The sequence below is a fragment of the Pinus tabuliformis genome, chromosome 8 (genome assembly GCF_031772625.1).
Source record: "Pinus tabuliformis cultivar Carrire ecotype Pingquan chromosome 8, CPIR1, whole genome shotgun sequence".
NCBI classification, from domain to species: domain Eukaryota; kingdom Viridiplantae; phylum Streptophyta; class Pinopsida; order Pinales; family Pinaceae; genus Pinus; species Pinus tabuliformis.
Genome location: NC_142294.1, coordinates 681,139,164 through 681,162,487, shown reverse-complemented (window position 1 = coordinate 681,162,487; position 23,324 = coordinate 681,139,164). Strand labels below are relative to the sequence as shown.

At 36.2% G+C, this 23,324-nt stretch overlaps 1 protein-coding gene across 1 annotated transcript in view; it reads right to left on the bottom strand.

Annotated features, from left to right (window-relative positions):
• Positions 1 to 1,263: 1,263 nt before the first annotated feature.
• Positions 1,264 to 23,324, bottom strand: part of LOC149237419 (MLO-like protein 9) — a 291,291-nt gene continuing 269,230 nt past the window's right edge. The window contains exons 10-16 of the mRNA XM_089369266.1: positions 3,093 to 3,142; positions 2,798 to 2,838; positions 2,504 to 2,677; positions 2,377 to 2,412; positions 2,125 to 2,192; positions 1,734 to 1,794; positions 1,264 to 1,605 (exon numbers count right to left, since the gene is read on the bottom strand). Coding sequence (XP_089225392.1) covers positions 1,264 to 1,605; positions 1,734 to 1,794; positions 2,125 to 2,192; positions 2,377 to 2,412; positions 2,504 to 2,677; positions 2,798 to 2,838; positions 3,093 to 3,142 — 772 coding nt within the window. The remainder of the gene's footprint in view (positions 1,606 to 1,733; positions 1,795 to 2,124; positions 2,193 to 2,376; positions 2,413 to 2,503; positions 2,678 to 2,797; positions 2,839 to 3,092; positions 3,143 to 23,324) is intronic.

Below are 23,324 nucleotides of genomic sequence, written 5' to 3'. Positions count from 1 at the left end.
AAAGTTATCCCATTTAATAATTTGTGGTCACTATGCAAGAGTGAAGAAAATAAGTTGAAGGAAAAAATGATACAGGATCAAATGAGTAGGGTCAAACATTTGTTGTCATGTCAAGAAGCAAAGGGATATTTGGCAAGTTTGGTCCTCAAAAAAAGAAGAAGATCAATATGTCTCAGATCCAATGCTATGGATGTCAAGGATATGAGCACTTCAAGAGACTGTCCTAAGATCAAGAAGGACAACAAAAAACGAAGAAGGGAAGAAGCCCATATCACTAAAGAAGAGGTAAAAGTTGAAAAGAAGAAATTCAAAGAGGAAGTAAAAGATCTCTACAAATATTGAGATATTTTTTCCTCGCCTAGTTCTTCTCAAATTTCTGTTTTCTGTTATAAAGTATAACTATCATGTAAGGAATCATTAGAAGCATGATAGGATGCATCATGGCATCATAGAAGCATTAAAAGCAAGAGCTTGTGAAATCATCATAGATTCCACTGTTTCATGAAAGTGGATTCTAGCTTTTAATTGGGTGACTAATTTGTTTCGTTTGAGATAGTTCAACATAATTGTCTCAGAACTGTTCATAGAAATGTCGTTTCCAACCATGGCCAAGGAAAGCAACACTGCCTAATATCCCAACTCTGGACTGATAAGAAGATTGATAACAAAATTGACAAAATTTGGAGCAACCATACGACTTTACTCCTCTTTTGTGCATTTATCTTCTTCCAACCTCGATAAGGGGATTCGGCACTCTTGTGCTGCTAACCTGATGAGGACTCGTACCCTTGGAATTATTGGATGACGTTCTCTGATAACTAAGAAAACACCTTTTTGGACTAGTGTGCAAATAATTATTCCAATTAGAATGTGGTGTCTATTATATAAATATGGAGTTACATTTGAGCTTATGCATGTGTATAAATAATACTGATCACTGATAAAATGTACAAATGACACTCTAACTAATAAAATGGAGTTATATTTGAGCTCTGACCTTCAGTATTAGCTTTACAAGCTCACGATGACTCAAATTAATAACAATTTTGGCATAAAATCTGGTTATGCTGCAACAGGTGACTGACAGGATTGAGGCTAATATTATGTCTTTCCTGTCTTTCCCAGTAGGCTTACGAAATTCTTGCGATCTGTAACATACCTTATTCTTAATTACACTATATATCCAGAACCTAGAATCTGATATTCCTAGAGTCATTCACAGCTTTGCAAATGAGAAATCTGTGTTGTCAGTGCCTTCCTCTATTATACTTGTGGGTTGTCCCATAGATTCTGTATTGTCCTTTTCCTCGGCAGTCCAGGGCGACCTAGAATGAATCGAGGGAGGAGGAGCATCATCCATTCCAAGGTCTGACATTTCATATCTGAGTGATAAGGTTGTCTTCTATCCAGATACCCCATTGTTTTGTCCCTGTGCAGCAAATGCGCTGGGGAGGATCCTTGATTTGAAGATTCTCCTCTTTTAAATCCAGAGAAAGTACCCGATCTTTTGTTCCGCTTCATGTTACTTTTGGCAACCTGGTGCCATCTCTTCACTGCATTGGATGTCTGCTCATCAAATATGGCCTTCTTCATATTTGAACCCATCTGCAAAACCCAACCCTAATATTGGTAAGATAAAGCTTTTAGAATAGCTAATCTTCAGTGTAGACTCATTTTCAACATAAACCATGACCTCTTTTCTCTTCAATAAACATTACAACTCAGCAACATACCTGTGTCACAAGTGCATAAAGAGGAAGCGTGATATAGCTACATAAGAACTGCACTCCAACCCTAAATTCAAGCATAACTCACATCAGTGATTCAGTACAACCCAATTCACACAAACAAGACAGGCTTCATCAATGTTTTGTCACTACATATATGATAACCAGGTCTTCTTGTACAAAGTCGTTACTAGAAAATTGGGATGAAGGCAACAAATGAGAAAATGAGTGCTTTAAGATGATTCCAATGTTGGTTCCGAATGTGAATTCTTTAAAACTCTTAACGATTTCAAGACTTGTACGATATTATGCAGAAAGAAACTGCACAAATATTCTATACTGACCAAAAACGTTAGTAAGAAAATGGTATCCATCTTTTCATAATCGGTACCCTTACCCCATGGCGAATCTGGTTATGATGAAACCAAAATTTTCATGGAAACAAGATTTCAAGCCAAATTGAAACTGCAAACGAATTTCAAAACTATGAATTAGTTGAACAGACGATGCAACATGGATAACCACAGTATTCAAACTGTTTCAAAACCCTAGAATGCATGTAAGACTTAAAGTAACAATTCTTGTCACTACAGATCAGCATCCTGCAGAGAACATATTTCCTGACTGAGAAAGAATATTAAATGCTTACCCATATGAAACAGAAAAAGGCAACTTCGAAAGTATTCTGCCAAACAAAAAGGAAATGCTCAAGTTATCATCTTGCCATCACAGATTCGGTTAACAGAGTTAGGAGAGAGACACGAGGACCTCAATACCTGGAACAGAGTAAAATGTATCAGAAACAGAATCAATTGAGGGCGACCAAACCAAAAATGTTCATCACTGGGCTGCACCAATGGAATTCCTTGAACTACAGCATGTCTGGATTGGATTTCTAGTGCCATCTTTTTTATGATTAATTGCAGTTTTGTTCCGACCAATAGAATTATCTGCAGAAACAGAGAATGACATTGAGAACCAGTCCTATTATCAGGTTTTTAATGTCAAATTTACTGACGTCCATCACTGAAAGCATACAATTCAATCTGCCACGAACTTTATGTGCTTACAATCAAAGGAGAAAAACTTAACCAGAAGTATGCCTGCCAACCTGCACAAAGAACACATTATCCATGAGCCAGGCGAATTTTATCATGAAATCTGAGAATTACACACTGAAATAACTAGGCCAATCGTCGTTTCGGATCTAAGAAATATTGTCTATACTTCTGAATTTTCTGCTTAATTTTGAAAACCAAAACCATAATATTGATAAGATGATGGTAGATTTCGATGGGCCAAATTTTAATTTATAAGAACGGGAACTGCATATATCGAATGGCAAGTAGAGTTAAAAATAATTACCATGCACGTTGAGAAGTAAAAATATCACAGCAAAAACCCATAATGGAAGGCTGTTCACAAGTGCCAAAAAACAACTATCAGAACGATAAAATACCAAATTCCTGCATTGAGGGGTAGAAAGTGAATAGTTGTTTCTTTTGAAACACTACTTGATTCTTGATGAACAATGAAAATATTCTATCAAAATCCTCCATTTCTAGAATTAGAAGCCACAAAATGTTTATCACTAACTGGACAGGTTATCGAACTTGTTGATTCCAAAAACCTAAACCAAATCAGGATTGGAAAAAAAAAACCTTGGACTGAGAAGAAAAATATATAGAATATTCAAATTTTGGAAAAAAAACAATGCATTCATATAAATCCAAACCATTGTACATAAATATGCAAAGTTTCTTATATATATTGCAAAGAAAGACACATATTAACAAAATACCACTGATTGCAATTGTGCTACAAAAATAACTACATATAATCAAAAGCATTACCTCTATTGACGTCTTCATCAATATCACCCTCCAAGATAGAACTACATATAATCAAAATCATTGCTCTATTGGGGTCCTCATAGAGGACTTCAAAAATTAATACCTATCAACATCAAGGTACACAAAGGGCTTGGTGCTCTTGCTTAAATCTCCATAACCTCATACATGATAGAATTCAGTGGAACTGTTGCAATCGTGTCAATCCAGAAATCTGAAAATTGTATAGTCTACTAAATTATAGTATACAAGAAGGGAGAGAACTGTATACAAGAAGGGAGAAGTTCGAAATTTGAGGTTCCTGATCTACCGATGGCTTGATGGTGCATCACAAAGGGGAATGTGTGGTTGTGGTGCGGTTCTCAAACCAGACAACAACACAGTATACTACCTCCACTGGAATGGTGGCCCTGGGACCAATACCAGAGCTGAAATCATGGCACTTTGGGGTTTACTCTGGTTTGCTGCAGAGAAATTGATGGACATCACCAACATATATGGAGACTCCAAAGTCATCATCGACGGGATTCTTGGCCACACTACTTTCGATCCTCCTCTACTAGCAGGTTGGACCAACAAGGTAAGACATTTGCTGGCATCTCTCACATCATTCTCCATCTCACATATACTCAGAGAAAACAACAAGGATGTGGACAGACTGTCAAAGGCTGGACTATTAGATCAGTTCGGAATCATTCATTATACTCTATATGTGGACCAGCATATCAGAAAAGTTGACGAGATTTGCATGCCATAATTTTGAATATTGTTTCTAATTGTTTTTTGAACTTTTCCTATATTCTGCTCTTTCTGTCCATGGACTGCTCTAGTTTGCTACTTTATCTATTATTTTGAAGTGATATTTAGATGGCACAGGATGTTGGTAATTGACAACTAATTAATGTAAATTTGGGTAAAATTGTATTAGTTATTGACAAGTTAGTTTCATACCAAATCAATAGTTATGTAACTGAGGAGGCTCATATAAAACTAATGAATGCCCGAACTATTGTAAGGAGAATCATTTTATTGATTAAATAGAAATTCCAATCCCTTGCCCCATGGATGTTTCCTTGACACCCTGTCAGGGTTTTACCATGTAAAATCTTGTGTTCACTTGTTTACATTCAGTTTTCATTCAGTTTCTTTGCCTTTCTTTATTGGTTTCTTTCTTGGTTAATGAACTGCTTCGGGCCAACAATTGGTATCAGATCATCATATTACCCTGTCCGCAGTAGTGAAGGGGAAAATGAGACACTGGTTCAAATTAATGAAGCGACAACATTAGCTGACGTAACAGGGACCCATGGGAGCCGCGGAACCCATTGCTGCACATTGTTCATACCCTCTCGAAACTCTGAGCCCTTTGATGCACTTTGTTCATACCCAACGTCAGTATTCGATTGCCTCTAAGAGAAGCAACGTGCTACCGACCTCGCAAGCTCGTGTTTCAACCTGCGGAGTTTTTTGATGTGATTGCCCATTACAGAAGCAACCTACAATCGACTAAGCAAGCGTGTGAAAAAAGAAGAGGCAATTAAGTTGAACCAGGTGAAGGTTGCCGCTTCATTTTCTGATTGTTGGAGGTGAGTTGAAAGGTTGCCGCTTTAAGTGAAGAATAGAGAAAAGCAAAGCTCTGTTTGAAGTTTGTAACAGAGGACAAGTTTCGTTGTGAATTGCTTGGCCAAGAGAGGTCTGACGTCGCTGTGAGAGGAAGGGAACCCGCTGCGTTTAATGAAAAAAGAATTCGTTGTTTCATAAAAAGGCCTTTCATCGACAGAAAAATCCAGGTAATTTTTTGTTGAACCAGAAATATGATTTCTGTTGAGCGTTGTTGAGCGCTCGTGAATTTGAAAAAAAAAAAAAAATAGGGTTTAATGTTTTTGGGGCAATTTCAAGAAAAATTTTAAGAGAATCTGTGAGGATGTTTTGAAAAGAAATTCTGGAAATTAATTAAGACAATTTTTGGAAATTTCTTAAGAATTTAAAAAAAAGGGGCAACATAATTATATTTTGTGTAGAAAATCAAATCAGAAAGAAATTTTTTTGATTTGTGTAGAAAATCAAAATCAGAAAGAAATTTGAAAATCCTAGTTGGAACAAGGAAAATCAGAATATTTTAGTTGAAAGACTGAAACCCTAGGAGGAAAGAAATGGCCAAGATGATGAATGCAAAGTTCGAGGTGGAGAAATTCACCGGCAAGAACAACTTTGCTCTATGGAAACTAAAAGTTAGGGATTTGCTGGTGCAACAAGGGTTGCACAAAGCATTAGACGGGGCAAATAAGAAACCTGCTAGCATGAAAGATTCAGACTGGGAGGACTTGGATGCCCGAGCTCTCAGTACCATCAGGTTATGCCTGGCGGATGAAGTTCTCTTCAACATTGTTGAAGAGAGTACAGCTTCAAGCTTATGGGAAAAACTGGAAAAACTATATATGACAAAGTCGTTAACCAATAGAATTTATTTGAAAAGACAATTGTACAGTCTTCGAATGAAGGAGGGTTCAAAAGTTGCAGAGCATTTAAATGTTTTTAATACACTTATATGCCAATTATCAGATATGGAAGTTAAAATTCAAGAAGAAGACAAAGCTATAACCTTGTTGTATTCTCTGTCCGAGTCATGGGACCACTCCGTAACTTTAATCAGTTTGAGCACCGCTGATTCTTTGAAATTTGAATTAGTTGTGGGAGCTCTCTTGTATGAAGAAGTATGAAGGAAATCCAGTATTGAAATAGCGGCACCAGAAGCCATAATAGCTAGAGGATAGTCAAAGGAAAGAGGAGAAAAAACAAGGGGGTCTTCCAAATCTAAATCAAAGGGAAAGAAGTGTAAGGCAAAATGTTGGCACTGCAACAAAATTGGACACCTTAAGAAAGACTGTTGGAAACGAAAAGAGTCTGATAACCTGAAGAAGAAAACAAATCAAATTGATTCAGGTATGACAGCCGAAGTTGTATCTGCTAAAGAATTATGTATGATAGATGAAACTTTACCTGTATGTAATGTCTCTCAGGGTTTTGAAAGTTGGTTGTTAGACTCTGGTGCTTCTCATCACATGTGTCCACACAGAAATTGGTTTACTTCATATGAAGATGTAAATGGTAGTTCTGTGTTTATGGGTAATAATGTATCATGTCAGACTATTGGGATGGGAAATATTAGGATTAAAATGTATGATAAAATAGTTAGAACATTAACTAGTGTTAGACATGTACCTAGATTACTTTGGGAGTGTTGGATTCGGATGGTTATAAGTTTACAGTTCAGAATGGAGTGCTGAAAGCCTCTAAAGGCGCCCTAGTTGTTATGAAAGCAAAAAAGTCGGAAATCTTTACAGACTCAAAGGAAGTACTCAGGTCAACGAAGTAGCGATTGTGTCAGAAAAAGAAGAAGAAGGTACTCGCCTATGGCATCATCGATTGGGTCACATGAGCGAGAAAGGTCTTCAGGTACTGATGAAACATAAATCACTTCCTGATTTGAAATCTTCGAAGTTGGATTTCTGTAAACATTGTGTGTGTGGAAAACAGTGTAAACAGAGATTTAAAACTGGAAATCATAATAATAAAGATATTTTAGACTATATTCATTCTAATCTGTGGGGACCATCTCCTGTTCTATCATATGGAGGTGCTCTATATTTTTTAACGTATATTGATGATTTTTCCTATAAAGTTTGGGTCTTTATGCTGAAAAAACGCTGATGTATTCAATATCTTTAAACAATTTAAAGCAATGGTAGAGAAAAGAACAGGCAAATCAATTAAATGTTTAAGAATTGACAATGGTGGTGAATTTACTTGAATAGAATTTGAACAACACTGTAAGGATGAAGGAATTGTTAGACACAAAACTGCTATTTATACTCCTCAGCAAAATGGTGTTGTTGAACGTATGAATCAGACTCTTATGGAAAGAGCTAGAAGCATGATCAGCAATGTTAACTTGAAAAAGGAGTTGTGGGCAGAAGCAATATCCACTGCTTGTATTTAGTTAATAGATCACCTTCAGTAGCAATTAAATGTAAAATTCTCGAAGAAGTTTGGTCAGGTCAGTGTTGTGATTATTCACATTTAAGGATATTTGGATGTGATGCTTATGCTCTTATTCCTAAAAATTAGCGTTCAAAATTAGATCCAAAATCAAAATGTTATGTCTTTGTTGTGTATGACTATGCGGTGAAAGGATACAGGTTATGGGATCCTACATCGCAAAAGATAGTCATTAGTAGAGATGTAATATTTGATGAATCTTCTATTTTAAAATCAAATGTTGAAAGAATTGAACAGGAACAGGTATCACGAAATCAACAAATTTAGTTGGAGGCTAGACCTTTCGGTGACAGGGAAAAGGAAGAAGAGACTTCTGGAGAAAGAGGTGTTGAAGATACAAAGGAAGCTGTTGAAGTTTCTAAACCAGTTCAGCAACCAGTCACTCTAAGAAGGTCTACAAGGAAAGAAAAACTCCCAAAAGGTATGAAGATTCCACTTCATCTTTTGCTTTGATTATTGAAGATGGGGAACCTTCTTGTTATCAGGAAGCAGTAGATGATACAGATAGCGAAAAATGGAAAACGGCTATGGAAGAAGAAATGGATTCCTTAGCCAAGAACAATACGTGGGATCTTGTAGAACTTCCGGAAGGGAGAAGTGTTGTTGGATGCAAATGGGTCTTCAAATTGAAACGAAAAGTTGATGGAAGTATCGAAAGGTATAAGGCGAGAGTGGTAGCAAAAGGGTATTCTCAAGTTGAAGGTATCAACTTTCATGAGATTTTTTCACTAGTTGTAAAACTTGTTTCTATTTGTACTGTGTTGGCACTAACTGCATTACTTAACCTTGAGTTAGAACAATTAGATGTTAAAATAGATTTTCTACATGGTGATTTGAATGAAGAGTTTTATATGGAACAACCAGAAGGTTTTGTACAAGGTTGCAGTGGAAGATTAGTTTTCTAGCTCAGGAAATCATTGTATGGTTTGAGGCGGTCTCCCAGACAATGGTACAAGAAGTTTGACTCCTTCATGGTGAGCCAGAACTTTATTAGAAGTGAGTATGATCATTGTGTATACTTCAAGAGTTTCAATGGCATATTCAATATCTTAGCTTTGTATGTTGACAATATGCTTATTGCAAGCAAAAGAATGGAAGAGATCAACAGGTTAAAGGCTCAGCTCTCTAGGATGTTTGATATGAAGGATATTGGAGTAGAAAAACATATCTTGGGCATGGAGATACACAGAGACAAGAAAAATGGTAAGCTTTGGTTATCACAGTAAAAGTATGTGGAGAAAGTACTTGAAAAGTTCTATATGAATAATGTGAAACCTGTTAATGTTCCATTAACTTCCCATTTTAAGCTTTTTTCGGTTTTGAGTCCTAGAACTGATGAAGAAAAGCAGTATATGTCTCGTGTACCATATGCAAATGTTGTAGGCAACTTAATGTATGCGATGGTATCTACAAGACCTGACATTTCACATGCAGTTGGAGTTGTCAGCAAGTTCATGGAAAATCCAGGTGAAGAACATTAGCGAGCAGTGAAATGGGTGCTTCGATATCTAAGAGGCACAAGTGACCATTGCATCATCTTTAATGGTAGTGAAGGATCAGTCTATGGATATGTAGATGCTGATTATGCAGGTGATTTGGACAAAAGAAGGTCTACTACAGCTTATGTCTTTATTCTTGTAGGTCGAGCAATTAGTTGGATGTCAAAGCTTCAAGAAACAGTTGCGTTGTCCACTACCGAAGCAGAATATATAGTTGCTTCAGATGCCAGTAAAGAAGCAATCTGGTTAAAGGGTCTACTTGATGAGATTGGAAGGACGCAGGAGAAAGTGAATGTACTTTGTGACAATCAAAGTGCTATTCACTTGGGTTACAAAGTACATTCACTTGGCTACAAATCCTGCTTATCACAGCAAAACCAAGCACATTGATGTAAGGTATCATTTTTTGAGACATGTGATCGATGGCAGAAAAATAGCTCTTCAAAAGGTCCATACACGGGAGAATTGTGCAGACATATTCACAAAGCCAGTTACATTAGAGAAGTTGCGATGGTGTTTAGCTTCTTTTGGCTTGCAGAAGAGATGATGAATGGGCATGGGCAAGGGATTAGGAAAATTGTTGTCAAGGTGGAGTTTGTTGGTAATTGACAACTAATTAATGTAGATTTGGGTAAAATTGTATTAGTTATTGACAAGTTAGTTTCATACCGAATCAGCAGTTATGTAACTGAGGAGGCTCATATAAAACTGATAAATGCCCGAACTATTGTAAGGAGAATCATTCTATTGATTAAATAGAAATTCCAATCCCTTGCCCCGTGAATGTTTCCTTGACACCTTGTCGGGGTTTTACCACGTAAAATCTTGTGTTCACTTGTTTACATTCAATTTTCATTCAGTATCTTTGCCTTTCTTTATTGGTTTCTTTCTTAATTAATAAACTGCTTCGGGCCAACACAGGATGCACATCACATGTTTTTGTATGCCACATCACTTTTTCTGGCAAGACTGTTTCTGTTTGTCTTTCTAGATTTTTAGTATACATATACTGGGTTTTTTTCATTAATATAAAAAGCCCAGGTTTTTGTCTTCTAAAAAAAGTCTGAAAATAAGCACATACATGTTACTTGACTCCAACAAGTTTTATGCAAGGAAAATCTTCCAGTTGATTACGAGAAAAAAAAAATGCGGAGAATAAATTTAAGGGTCGTTACCGTACGAAATTCAAAATCCATTACGTTCATGGGTATTTCTATGAGGAAGTTGAAGATCCGATAAGGATCAAGTTATAACATCAATTTTCATTGTGCTTTCCAATGTTTATCCTGGGTTCTAGCACTAATCCATTATGCATCGACACTGAAATGGATATTGTTTAACTTGTGTAAAATTAAACTTTTGATCATATAACTGCGGTCAGTGTATTTATGATAAACTGTACATGGTTTACAAATCTGATGGCCAATTTTTGTTACCTCAATTGATGGTGATGTGGTAAGGGTTTCACCCTACAATTCTAGTGTGAAAATTAAAATATCCTGTTGAATAGACACGCATATTTTAGGGTACTATATCCAGGTGGGAAAGGAATATTTATGTACTTCCTCCAAAAGGTCATTGAGAAGCCAAAGGACTGAAACTTTTCATTAAATAAAAGAATCAAGATGTCAAAGAGATTGTTTGAGTAAAAAAGTCTAAAAGATAATTTTAATAATGGATATTAGTGTTGATAATATCATTAATATATCCACGATATTTGAAAATATAGCAATATTTTTGGCAAAATGATATATTGCGGAGTAAATATCGTGATATTTTCAAAATATTAGTAAAATATCGAGATATTTTGAAAATATCAACTAAATATCACCATATTTTGAAAATATGGGCTCTGTTTAAAAATCTGAAAAAAATTAAATTTTTATGTTTTCCTATATTTTGCCAATATTTTCGTCGATATTGTCGATAAGATGTTTTCAGGATCCTCGCCAATATTTGTCGATACCGATATTTTCAATACTGAACCAATGAATTTTGACTAGACATATTATTTTATTAAGTGGGTAGAGATCTTAGGCAAGTGAAGAAGTGGTAATGAGTTTTCTTGAAAACCAAATAATCACAAGATTTATTGTCCCAACCAAAATCACCATCGATAATGCCAAAAGCTTTCAGTTTTTTTTAGCTCTAGCAGACTTTTGCTTTAAATATGTAATTTTCTTATTTCATTCTTCTAATATTACTCACAAGGAAATGGATTTTCCAAATCTAGTAACAAAGATATCATGAATATCATTAGGAAGACTGCGGGTGAAAATAAAAAGAATGTGGATAGTAAGATTAAGTATGCATTATGGATAGATTGTATCAAGACTAAGACATCTATCAAGAAAACCCCTTTTGAGTTAGTGTATGGAATGGAAACAAAATTGCCTATCATGCTTCAGATTCATCTATATCATCTTATGCAACATTTCACAATTGATCAAGATGCATTACAAGTGAGAATTGATCAACTAATAGAATTGGATAAGTCTAGGTGAAATGCTTGTGATCAAATGATAAAGAATCAAGGTAAAATTAAAGGAACATTTGATTAGAAAGCTCATAAGAGAACTTTCAAAGAAGAGGATCTCATATTCATGTGGATAGGATAAAGGAAAATTCTAGTATGCATAAGAAGTTTGATGGTTTTTGGCTTGGTCCTTACAAAATTGAAAGATTGGTTATAATTAATTCTTTCCACCTTACTAGCCTTAAAGAGGAGAGGTTGGCCTTGTTGTTTAACAAACAACTTCTCAACCTTATAATTTGAATCAACACTTTGATCACATCTTTTGTATGATTTTTCTAAACCATTCATTGTATTGCACAACCTTGTTGTTACTGAGGTTGTCATGGTGAAGAATTAGCAGGACTTGATGATTCATGCAAAGTATAGATCTTAGAGTTCCAGTGATTTCAATGTTCTAATGTGCTCTACCTCGAGCTCATGTCCCCATCTTGGAGCTAGCTGTTAACCCCTAACATGTAGTTATAACTAAAATATTTTTGCACTTTTGATTTTCATCACAATAATCATTCCATATATGAGATCTATGGTTTTCCATGGACATTTGGCCAAAGATGCTCAACTCACTCTTATTGATGATTATGCACATAAACCTTGATTTGTTGTACAATTTCATATTTCATTTCACTACTCATATATGCTAATGGTGTCACATGTATTTGTCATTATCGCGTTTAACATAGGCTAAGCCTCATAATGGCTCATAACACTCTCAATTGATGTTATCTCCTTGTTTTACTATGATGAATCATAGTCATCCTTTAGATAAGTGTCGTCACTCTTGGGTTGAGTGGTACTACTAGAGGCCTAGAAAGGTGTAGCGTGTCCATCAAAAAACCACACTAAAAAAATTATATCTTGTTTTTAATTTTCCAGCTCATGGTTGGTTGTCATATGTCATAACAAGGTTCATGCTTCATCATACCATAAGAAAAGCCTCATCTTAAGAGGACAAGCTTGAAGTTAATGCAACAAAATAAAAAATCAAAAGCCAAAATAAATCTTGAGCTATGTCACCTTGCTATGAGGCCAATGTCCCAAATCCTACACTTGAACTATTTTTCTTAAGCATTGGCATATGTAAAAGGGGTTCATGTTGTCCCCACCAGGTTTTAACTTGACAAATGATATGAATTTTATGAGTTGTTGTGAAGTTAGAATATGAAATTTAATGTTTCTCTACCTAAAGGTACTTGCATTTTGACATGAGAAATTACTTATGTTGCATTGAGATTTGTCTGCATGCCTTGAAACCCATTCACTTGCATTGGGATATATGCACCTACATTAGGCTTTTCTTTTGCATTGGGATGTATGACACATGCCTTGGCCATTTTGATCCTTGCCTAGGGTGTAGTGTGTTTCCATTCGGGCAACACTCTTAGAGACAAACTCAATGGGTGTGACTTATCGCTGCTTGGACGAAATTTTTTTATCATCTTGGACCTATTTCTCTCTACTCATTAGTTACATTCCTGATGTTGATCAATCATTCACAATGGTGTATCATTTCCCCATGCCCTTGATCTCAAATGTGCTAGATGATATTTCATGTTGATTTGATTAGTGGTTGATATAGTTTCGTTATTTAATCTCCTCATTTGAAAATGACACCAAGGTTTCATCTTGTTGTATAGATGTCAGTATTAGAGGGATTCTTTATCACTTGTAACTTAGTAAGAATGTTACCATGTTACTACTTCTAACCACTGGAACAAAATTACTTTTGGATAAGTGTGCCATTAAGTTACATCACTAGGTACTACCAGGAAATCAAGATTGGTAGCGTGAACATATCCTTTCCATACTTAACACTTTCCATTAAACATTTGTCATTTTCCATTCCATCCATAAATCCCCTGACTTATGGTTAACTCATCAAGGATCATTCAAAGAGGGTGATCGTCAAAAGAAAAAAAAATGCAAGCCTCATAAATTCAAGTCAAGTCAAATAAAGGGCTAAAGAGGTAAAGAGAAAGATTAACTCAAAGAAAGAAACAAATTCATCATGCCACTGCCCCCTTCAAAAGTCCTAAGAGCAGAACACTTATCCAAAGAAAAAAGGACTTGGAAAATCCAAATGAAAATAAAAAATAAAGGGGAAGTATTTATGGGCTGAAGTAGCAAAGGCTCCCTTTAACAAGGCCTTGCAAATAAAGAAGATTCCTATCCACAATTCAATCAGCTACTTAGACCAAAATTATACCCTCAACACTTTTTATGAATTTGGAACTTGATTAATATGTTCTCCTTATGTCCCCATTCATAAAAAAAATATAATTTCATCCACCTAATTGAAATTTGAGTGTTGAATTTTGTAACTATGGCCGGTCTTCACAATTAATATTTTAACTCTTGATGTATTTGTAAAGATAAATATAAAGCATGTTCTTCTTGCTATTGTCAAAAGAAAATTTTGAAGGCATACTATTCACGTCCTTTTAAAAAAAAAGAAAATTCAAATTTTCAAAATTGAATTTTTGTCCAAACAAGTCAAGTCGGCCCAGTCAAAGAGGCACCCATTCGGTTCGCGAAAAGACTATATAAAGACACTCTTCCTTCATCATTTGACAAAAAAAATTCAGATCACACAAGCAAGTATCTTCTAATCATCAAGCGAAAGAGGCAAAGGGAAAAGAAGGTTGAAGTAGACGAAAAGAAGACCAAGATATATTTGATGTCCCTCTGTGACCTCACACATGTGACATAAAAGGACTAAATTTATGAGGTGAACAAGAGCTGTAGGACCAAGATAATTGGGTGCAAAAGCGGGCCGGAATTCATCCCTAGCAGACCTAACTAGAACAAATTTAGTGGGTAGACTTATGACTTAACTAGGAGGCAGTTGGACGAGGTTTGACCAAGTCTACTTTGTTGGTCAGTTTGACCTCTTGGTTGACTAGATGATCTAGGGGTGTCTCTTGATGAACTGAAGAATTTCTCTAAGGAAAAGGTTGTTTGGTTTTTCCCCCATGTGGGTTTTCCCAAGGTTAATTCTTGTGTCTTTTATTTGGCTGTCTCTTTATGATCCTGATGTCTATTGTTGAAGATATTTTGTGTAATTTATTAATGATTAATATGAATATGAAAGAACCTAAAGTGAATATCATTAGAAGTAATTACCAGATAGAATACCTACAAAAAAATCAACATGGTATCAAAGCTAAGATTGAAGGAAAAACCATTAAAGAGGAGCCAAGTCTATGGAAAGTTTGTCTTGTGGAAGTATTTATCAACTTGACTAATATCTACGAATTGTTGATACAATAGGAGATACCTGATGTTTATAAGAAGAGGACCTAAGCAAAGTCATTTTTTTTTGTGGAAGAATTTTTTTTAATGTCTACAGGAAAAGGGACGAAGCCCTAATTCTGAGTTTTAGTCCATCTGTTAGAGGATCGAAGGCCTATGCCATCGAGAGGTCGAAATGAAACTCAATTCGAGCCTCAGAGTCTATTATAAATGGATAATAAAACCTCAAGGTTTGTTGCAATAGACCGAAGAATCTCAAAGGTAGAATAGACTATTGTAATGGACAATGATATTATGGATCATTAAATGATTTTTTTGTTTCATCAAACCAAGGTTAGAAAGGACCATCAGACAAAGGTTTGTTTGTGTAAAGATACGATCCATCTCAAGCAATAAAGTCAAGAATTATTACAAGCACATAGACAACATATGGTGCAAGCATAAAGATATAGTAAGTGTACATTCTCAAGGTCATCACGATGGATATCTATGAACAATAATTTGTTTGGAAAGGAATACTTCCTTTGATATAAATTCAAAAGCTAACATGTTGTGGTAGAGGTCTAAGCCTCAGTGGTTAAGGCACAAGAACCTTAGCAAGGCTAAAAGGCCTTAGTATACATACACAGTAACCGAGAAGCCTCAAATACAAAAAGGGTTACACTTTTGTTGTGTGAGCTCTTGAAGATGAACAAATTGTTGGTACAACGATTATTGAAAGACTAAATTGAAGAAGTCAAGTCACTTATTTCTTGAGGAGCCAAACTAGTGTCACTTTGGAGGAAGCAACCAAAAAGAAGTTTAAAATATCTTTATTTGAAGATAGGCCAATGAAGTCATTTTTAATGCATGAGAAGGCATTGTACATAAAGGAATTGGATTGATACCTTAGTTTGAAGTACCTCTTGCTTAATTCTCCTTGACGATTTGTTATGGCTACTAGTACTGATATATATATATATATATAGTCTAATCTAAAAAAATTTGGTTCCATGCAAACACTTTACAATTATGAGATGTTCAAAGGCAAGTACAACGAAGTTATAAGTTTCAGAATTTAGACTTCTGCGATTATTTTTGTGTATAGAATTTGTTTTCGGATCCATCACATAGGCATTGATAGATTTATCGACATTTCGAACCATCATATGTGGTTCATCGTTAGGATTTAGAGAAAGATGTAAAAATTTGATCAAATAAGTTATATATATAATTGAAGTAAAGATGGGGAAAGTTGACAAGAAAACAGACAAAGGGAATGCAAGAACCCCTAAAAATGATAATGAAATTAAATGATATATATGATTAACTAAAAGGTTCTAAATATTTAATGTTTAAATTATAGAAGTTAATTATTAATGATGTATTTGAGATACTGATAAAGTTATAATGTGTATGTAACTGATAATTAAAACAAGGCCGCATAGCTAGCGTTCCCTGCCGCTTAATTTAATTATTGAACTTTGAAAGGTATGAACTAAAAAAAATAAAGACATACATGAATGGATAAACAAAGTGTTTTTCAACAACCATACATTATTACTAATGACCTCGAACTTATAGTATGTAGACCATGGAATGAAAATCCTAGAACCAAAAAATGTTTCTACCTTATTACAGTAAGAGAATATTGAAAAAGTGGCAAAAAAATATTGTTATGTTGCATTCGAAATCTAACAACTAGAACTGCAAACAAACAAACATATATTTATAGACACACGCATATTACTTCTCATCAAATTCTATTTTTTCACAATATTACATATGCATGAATACATAAACATAAATATCACAAATATATAATAATCATAAAGATAAATATAATTTCATTTTTTTAAAGCAAAGAAAAAAGAAAAACAAGAGAAATAGGGAAGAATCTCGATGCTAAGATTATGTAATGTTCATTTAAAATTAATGAAAAGTCATGACTTTCGTATATAATATTTATTGAAAATTTATCTAAAAATTATGTTTAACCAACTTTCATTATATTAAAAAACAATATATATATACATTGTCGTAATTAATTACAAATGGTTTTAGTTATTATTTTAAAAGCGTTGAATATATAATTTTATTTTCAATAATAAGAAGTTCTATTAAATTATGTTTAACGAATTTATTTAATAATTTATTACAATTTAATATTGAAAATAGTGTTTTTTTTTTTTTTTTTTTTTTATTTATCAAGTAAGAGTAGGACCTTCTATTAAGCTAGCCAATAATACATAATTTACATAACGCTGCACCCGCTCTATGAAAAATCCACAGTCAGCAGGGCAAGCAACAACCTAACCACTCACCCAAACCCAAGAGAAGCCAACAGAAACCGTGCACTCCTTGGAAGACGAGTCCACCTGACTGAGGCCCACAAAAAGCTACTAGAGTCCCACTGAGGGTCCACAAGAGAACCCACAAGATAACACCCAAAAGACTAACTAACGGACTCAACGAAAGCTATAAGCTTAGTCCTCTAAACTTTTTCGGGTCCAAAACATACGAGCAACTTGCACGAACAATCACCACCATTGACTACTTAATATAGATCCAACGGCCTTCGTGGATATCGGGCAGACGTGACGCGCAAGGGTTAACCATCCGATGAGGGTGGTTTTCTCTCACCTCTCACCGCCACGTGTCGCAAGCTGAGTGGAATCGGGGGCCAACTCTAAAAAACCGGAAACCATTCGGACCCCACTCGATATACCACTTGTGGTTTTGGCTCCGTCGATCTGCGGAAAAGCGATTACACTGTCGCCGAGCGATGACCAACAGATCAGTCCCACTAGCAATAACTAAGCCTTCTGCCTAGATTCTCCATCAAGCACCCTTTAAGCAGGATGAAAGCAGGCGACCAAATCCGTGATTCTACCCGAGTCAGTACCTTTACCATCCAACCGAAAGTAACCAGAGCTTTGGGAAGCAGCCCAAACCAAAATGGTCAGACGGTTTAGGGATCACCATCCTCCCACCTATCTCCTGAATCCCTTCGATCTGTCCTGTTCATCCCTGGTTCCATATCTTTGGTCGCCAGAGAGAGACAATCCTCTCGCAGTTTGCCTGTGGGTAACGAATCCCAAGCATACCGAGAATCCCTATCCCTATTGGTTACTCCTTCGTTCGCCAGCCGATCCGCTAACATGTTTGCTTTCCTTTTTACATGGACAAATCTGACAGTTTTAAGAGTTTGCAGGTGGGAGTGGATATGGTGAAAGACTTGCAGGAGCTTCCAATGCCTCGACACTTTATCTGGAGAAGTTCCATTGCAGATTTTCTTGGCCACTCTAATGATCAATTCCGAATCTGCTTCAATGATAACATTATGTGAATTTGACTCCACTAGGATTTCCAAGCATTGCTCTAATGCCAGGAGCTCAGCCATGTTATTAGTGACCTTCCCCAAGTGGCCATGGAATATTTTCTTTATTTTCCCCTGATAATCTCTTATGGCACCCCCAAAGCCAGCTAACCCTGGGTTGCCCTTAGAGGCACCATCAATGTTAACCTTGAAGAAACCATAAGGAGGGGGCTTCCAAACGCTGGCCCCTGTAATTGGTAATCTCACTTCCTTTATTATTCATTGGGGACTTACGGACTGGAGACCCAAATGAAATATAATATTCTCCTCTTGAGGCAGAGGAGGATCCTTAGGAAGTGTCCTCAATAAGCTTCTTACTGTGTCTTTAAGTTGCCTTAGAATTTGATCAATTATGTGTTGGGGCTCGCTTGTTTTGTCTTTGAAGATTCGTCTGTTGCGCTCTTTCCAAACATTCCAAATGACAAAGCCTAGAACCAGAATCCAGGCTTTGTTAATAATCTCATTCCTTGAGAAGTTCTTCCTCCAGTTCTTCAAAGTGTTGGATATGCTGAGACTATCCCTATCAGTTTGTCTGAAGATTGAGGCCACCCAGTCCCACACCCTAGATGTGAAAGGGCAGAGGTTGAGAAGGTGTTCAATCATTTCCTCATGTGAGCCACAGAGGTGACATTTGGAAGGGCCAATGAAGCCTTTCTTTAGGAGATTCTCCCAAGTTAAGATCTTCCTTTGATGCACTAGCCAGATAAATAACTTTATTTTCATCCAGTGGGGGCTTTGCCAAAGCTTCTTCCATACTTGATCAGTGTTTACAAAGTTAAATCCTATGACTTCCTGTTTTGCCTCTTTGAGGTTAAAGTTACCTTCATTGTTCTTTCCCCATCTTAATTGGTCAGGTGAGGAGGAAACCAGAATCCTTCTGTGCTCTAAGTCCTAGTTGAGAGCATCTGCCTTGGCCTTCAGAGGACTTTCCTCACTGTAACTTAGATCCTTCCATTTCCTCCATTTTTCATTATTCCTTCCTTGGTCCTAGAAATCTTTAACCAAAAACAAACCTTTGCTATCTATGTCACTCTTGAGAGCTGCCAAGTCATCCCTATACAGGTTGGGTTCCTGTTGCCAGTTGTCCTCCCAAAATCGAGCGAGGTCCCCTACTCGGATATCCCAGAAACAGTGTTGTTGAACAATGCTTTTATTCTCCCAGGCAAGGTTCTAGATGTGGGAGCCCCTGATTTGTCCTAACATTCTAATATTGTCCTTCTCCTGCCAATACTTGGCATATTTTTGTTTCTAAAGCTTAGCCCAGGGGCATTTGACTCCTTAATCCATTTCCACCAAAGCTTAGCTCCTGAAACCTTGCTGAGAGTCTCAGGATCATGTAGCCCCAAGTTGCCATGGCTCTTGGGTTTGCAGAGCTTGTCCTAGGCAGCTAAAGCCCACTTCTTTTTCTCTTCCCCTCTGCCCCACAAAAATTCCCTTTGAATGTTCCTTATCTGCTACTTAATACCTTTAGGAGCAGGGAGAGTTGAGAACATGAAAGTGGGAATGGCCTGCAAGACCGCCTGCGTGAGCACAAGACGCCCTGCTAAATTTAAAGACCTGCAAGTCCATTTTCTGACCTTGTCCTGAAGCTTATTTAATATTGGTTCCCATACTTTCTTGCTTAGAGGTTTGTCAGTAAGAGGAATGCCAAGATATTTGGATGGTAATTGTTCCCTTTGAAAACCAAGAATTTTGGTAATATTTCTCTGAATAGCAATATTAGTGTTAAAGAAAAAGACTTTGGACTTGTTGAGGCTTACCTCAGTACCTGCTGCCATAGCAAAGTCGTTTAAGATATTTTTGATTGCTCTCACTTCCCTGACTGTGGGTATGCCCTGCAACATTGTATCATCCACAAATTGTTGATGAGTGTTTGCCGCTCCATCCGAGGTGAGCTTGATACCCTGGATTCGACCTTCAGCATTTGCCATTTTGATTGCCCTACCAAGCCCTTCCATCATGAGGACGAAGAGGAAAGGTGAGAGCGGATCACCTTGTCTGAGTCCTCTGGATGGTGTGAATGTTCTTGATGGAGCTCCATTAAGTAGTATGGAAAAACTGGTCGTGGTAACGAGTGCCATGACTCATCTTATCCAGTTATGGTCAAAGCCATAGGCTTTTAGAATTACTCTTATATAAGACTAGCTTAGTTTGTCATAGGCTTTTGCCAGGTCCAACTGAATGATCATACCCGCTTGTTTGTTGCTATTAAGAGAGTGTACCACCTCATGCGCTTGGATGATATTATTAAGAATTTGTCTTCCTTCCACATAGCCTGTTTGCTCTTCTGAGATGAGAGAAGGTAGAAGGGGCTTGAGTCTATTGGAAATCACTTTGGAGATGATTTTATACACCACATTACATAGGGCTATGGGTCGAAAACCATCCGGAGTCATAGCATTTTCCTGCTAAGGGATTAAAGCTATGAAGGAAGCATTAAGAGCCTTCATAATCTTTTTGGATTTTCTCGAGTCTTCCACAACCTTGAGGATATCCTGTTTGACTGTTTCCCAGTAGGCTTTGAAGAAGTCTACATTGAATCCATCTGGGCTTGGTTCTTTTCCACTTTTCATTTCACTAATCACCTCATTGACCTCCTCTTCTGATACTGGCATGTCAAGATTGTGGTTGTCCTCTTTGGTAACCAGCTTAGGGATATACTGGGTGAAATGATCAATAAACCTAGATCTATCCTCCATTGGCTCCTTTGCAATATTGAAGAAGTGTTGAACAAGGATCGATTCCATATCATTGTGAGAGACAAGCTCAATACCTTGAGAATCTTTGATCTTTGTAATTCTGTTGTGTGCCCTGTGGGCCATAGTGGATTTATGAAAGAACTTTGTATTTCTTTCTCCCTCTTTAATCCATTGAATCCTAGATTTCTGCCTCCAGAAAATTTCCTCTTGTAGGCATCGATCCTCCCATTCTTCCTGCAAAGAGTCAGTTAGTTTTTGCCTCTCTTCGGTGAAGCCCTCTGTGATGTTGATCTGATTGATTTCCTGGAGCTTCTGCTCAGTTTCTCTTTTGGCCTTGAAGATATCGCCAAATACTTTTTGTTCCAAGCTTTAAGTTTGGATTTGATGTGTTTAAGTTTCTGCTGGAGCATGAACATTTTAGTGCCCTGAATGTTCAACTCCTCTCTCCACCATTTATCAATGTTACTAGTGAATTTAGGGTGTGAGAGCCAGGCATTTTCGAACCTGAAAGGTCTGTTTCTCAGAGTGCCCATAAAGGTAGCTTCTAGCTGTACTAGCCAATGATCCGAACCTCCAAAGGGCAAAATGGAAGTTGTCATGGTGGGTCCTGTGAGGAGGAGATCCTCTGAAACAATAAATCTATCAAGTTTGGAAGCCACTTGAGAAGCCCCTACCCTTTTATTGTTCCATGTGAAGGTTCCATTTATTATTTCAGTGTCCACTAGTCCCATGTTCATAATGAAGTCCTGGAAGGCTATGGAATCTCCACCTAGCTGTCTAGTTCCTCCCTTTTTCTCTGAAAGAGATCTTATCATGTTGAAATCTCCTGCAACGATCCAAGGCATATTGGGATGTCTTGCTCTTAGATCCTCCAGAGAGGTGAGAAGCTTGAGTTTATCTACTTGCTTTTGAGGTCCATAAACATTTGTAATCATATATATCTCCTTATCACCTACAGGTTGACACACCAAAGACAGATAGTTCTTGGATGCTTTAGCATCAAGGATTCCAAATTTTTGTGGATCCCACAGCGTGAGAATCCCCCCCCGCCGAGTTATTTGCCTTAACCTCTAGATACTCATACTTGATTAACCACTTATTATGAATTTCTCTTATTTTATCCATCGAACATTTTGTCTCCTCGATGAAAACCATGTCTGGTTTTTCTTCTTTCATTCTATTACTTAGATTCCTTTGTTTCCTTCTACTCCCTATATCTCTAATATTCCAAGTTGCGAGCTTCATCAAGAAAGGTTAAATATTGAAAATAGTTATTATTAATTTCTAATTATTATTTATAAAACATAAATTATAACAATTATATAATGAAATTTTAATTATCATTATTTAAAAATAAATAAAATCAAAGTTTAATACCTTTATTAATATGCTTTGCATATATTGAATTTATGAAGTGAAATATAAAACTAAATAGGAAAACAAAGATGATTGATGTTCCATTTTTGAGGTAAAGTTGTCATGAACATCTTGTATGTTAATGGGACCAACTTGAACCAATTATTTCCACCAAGAAATTGTGTTCATTCATTTTTTTTGTTGGGAGAGTACTCTGGGTTGAGTGATAGTAGGAAATTTGGAATACATTGGGGAACAAGGTACGCCCATGTTTAACTGATTTGATTTGAATGATTTGAGTGGGTCATAGATCTGAGGTTGTTCTTCATTGGGAGGGTTCATTGGGAGGGTCCGAAACAATTGGGTCGTTTTTTTTACTTGGTTTTGTTTTTTTGGGTCTTCACCTTTATCCTTATAATCATAATTAAATTTTATTCTTATAATCATAATTAAAACTAAACGCAGGTGTCTACCATCAAAAAAATTCATACTATTGAAACTTAAGTATGAAACTTTTACATATCTTAAATCAAATCCTATATGTAATGCAACACATGTAGGTTATTATACTTTTTTGCATGCCACCTCAAGGACCAGCGTGCATAGAATTTTATTAAGTGGGTTGTGGGCACAACAAATAGAGTTATGCCTTAGTGGCATGGGTGGAATTTCAAAACAAATCTGCTATCTTCATTAAATTTTATGATCTTCATTTTATGACTGCTACAGAAAAGTACAATAATTACATAATAAATCATAATTACTTTTCACCAATAAAAATAGAAATAAATAAATTAAATTAACAATAAACAAAAATAAAACAAAATACTATAATATTAATTTTGAAAATATTATAATGTCAACACAAAATCAATTAATAAATTGAAAATTAAAATAAATTTCAAATAATCCAAAACATAAAAACATTATTACAATTTAATTTTACACCCAAAATAATTTTAATCTTGTAGAGGAAACTTCGGCGAAAATC